We start from the raw sequence: 1931 nt of genomic DNA on the forward strand, positions 1-1931 counted from the left end.
ACCAAAGTCAGAAAACGCAAGCCTGGCCAGATTCCGTCAGCCTTCTCTTACAAAAAGGCTTTCCCGCGCGTTTTCTTATAAATCTGGCCGCTTCTTTCGCTTTACGAGCAGATTCCCTAAAGGCCGATCGTCCCATAAAAGTGTCACCTGTTTTGGAAAGACCCTATTTGGGGTATCTTTTGTTGTAGATTTCGCAGCCGTGCCTTAAAAAAACCGCTTTCTTCCCGTTTTCTGAGTGAATAGTCGACCACCTTTTGTGCCTAATAAATCGAATCCGCTAAAAGGCGCTTAGTGCGGAACTTGAATCCGCGCTGCTTATTGATGTCATACTTTTCTCAGCGTTAACTGAGCCATCAACTGGGAATATTATGCACCAAGATTTCATCTTCTTCAAAGTATATTCACGAAACTACCAGTAGTTGCTAGTTTAAAAGAAAGACACATCCAGAACTATCCGTTGTCGGAGATGTGCAACTTTTTGGCCTTAAAAATGCAAATAATCCATAAAACATCTCTACTTGTTCCCTACTGACTGAAAAAGTTGTTGGCTCTGTCATCTTTCTATTACTAATCAAGGAACGGTGTTACTGTATCATCGACACTTAAATACAAACGGAGAAACAGTCCTCGCTGATTCAGTATGAACGATCCTCCAGACGTTTAACCGTGCTATGTGTGATATTATTCCAGTTATACATTTTTTGTAAAATTTTTAAATATATATATTATAGAAGGTAGAAATGAAATCTATGAATGTTTATATAAGCATAAAGGCAAGGGTATAATTAAATACAGAGAGTTATCCATATTAAATGATTGCCAATAATACTGAGGCAATGAAAACACTCAGACCACTATTGGCTAGTAGTCCGTTGGCAATACCAGCGTAGGTGGACATTTCTAGAGAGGCGGTGCTAGATGCTGGCACGCCGCTTGTGGAAGTGCTACGAGGTTGTTGTGAGACAGTGCTCAAGTTGGAACTTGCARGTACCTCGGTGTTGGCAGTTGCCAACACGGAAGAAGCACCATTTACATGTGAAATTTCATTGGTAGCGGTARTATGTCCTTCAACATAACCAGATCCCGAAATCGAAGATACACCATTGCCGTTGCCGTGGGTTGTGGTTTCCGTTTCGGTTGCTTCAGGAATGGCAGGGGTGCTAGTAACGCCGGTGGTAACACTGGCGCTAACTGTAGTAGTACTGGTTGTTAATGGACACCATGTGGTGTACACTGTAACAGCGTCATTGACGACAGTTGTGGCCGTAGAAACGATGGCAGGAGAGGTGGTCTCGGAACAGACACCAGATTCACAGGAAGTAACTGTAACTAAAGTAGTTTGCTTTGTTGGCTCTGTGGTAGACATAGGACACCATGTAGTGTATTCAGTAGCGACGCCACTAACAGTAGTCGTAGCGGTAGAAACGATGGCAGGAGAGGTGGTCTCGGAACAGACACCAGATTCACAAGAAGTAACTGTAACTAAAGTAGTTTGCTTTGTTGGCTCTGTGGTAGACATAGGACACCATGTAGTGTATTCAGTAGCGACGCCGCTAACAGTGGTCGTAGCGGTAGAAACGATGGCAGGAGAGGCGGTCTCAGAACAGACACCAGATTCGCAAGAAGTAACTGTAATCAACGTAGTTGGTTTTGTTGGCTCTGTGGTAGACATAGGACACCATGTAGTGTATTCTGTAGCCACGCCACTAACCGTAGTTGTGGCTGTAGAAACGATAGCCGATGATACAGACTCGGTACACACATGGGATTCACAGGAAGTTACAGTAACCAATGTAGTTTGTTCATTTGTTTTTGTAGCAGTAGGAGTGACTCTTTGGATAGTAGTACGATCCTGGTAAGGTCCGGAAGTGACATCACTACTGGTTGTTTCTTGTGATTTGGAAGATGAAGCAGAGGAAGAAGTAAAAACA

At 43.3% G+C, this 1931-nt stretch overlaps 1 protein-coding gene across 1 annotated transcript; it reads right to left on the bottom strand.

Annotated features, from left to right (window-relative positions):
• Positions 1 to 808: 808 nt before the first annotated feature.
• On the bottom strand, positions 809 to 1931 carry DI49_1605 (uncharacterized protein; the record flags this gene model as incomplete). Its single annotated transcript, XM_018364786.1, has 1 exon — positions 809 to 1931. A coding segment is annotated over one exon (1123 nt), but the record flags the coding sequence as incomplete, so codon positions are not given.

Source organism: Saccharomyces eubayanus, chromosome VI, assembly GCF_001298625.1.
Source record: "Saccharomyces eubayanus strain FM1318 chromosome VI, whole genome shotgun sequence".
NCBI classification, from domain to species: domain Eukaryota; kingdom Fungi; phylum Ascomycota; class Saccharomycetes; order Saccharomycetales; family Saccharomycetaceae; genus Saccharomyces; species Saccharomyces eubayanus.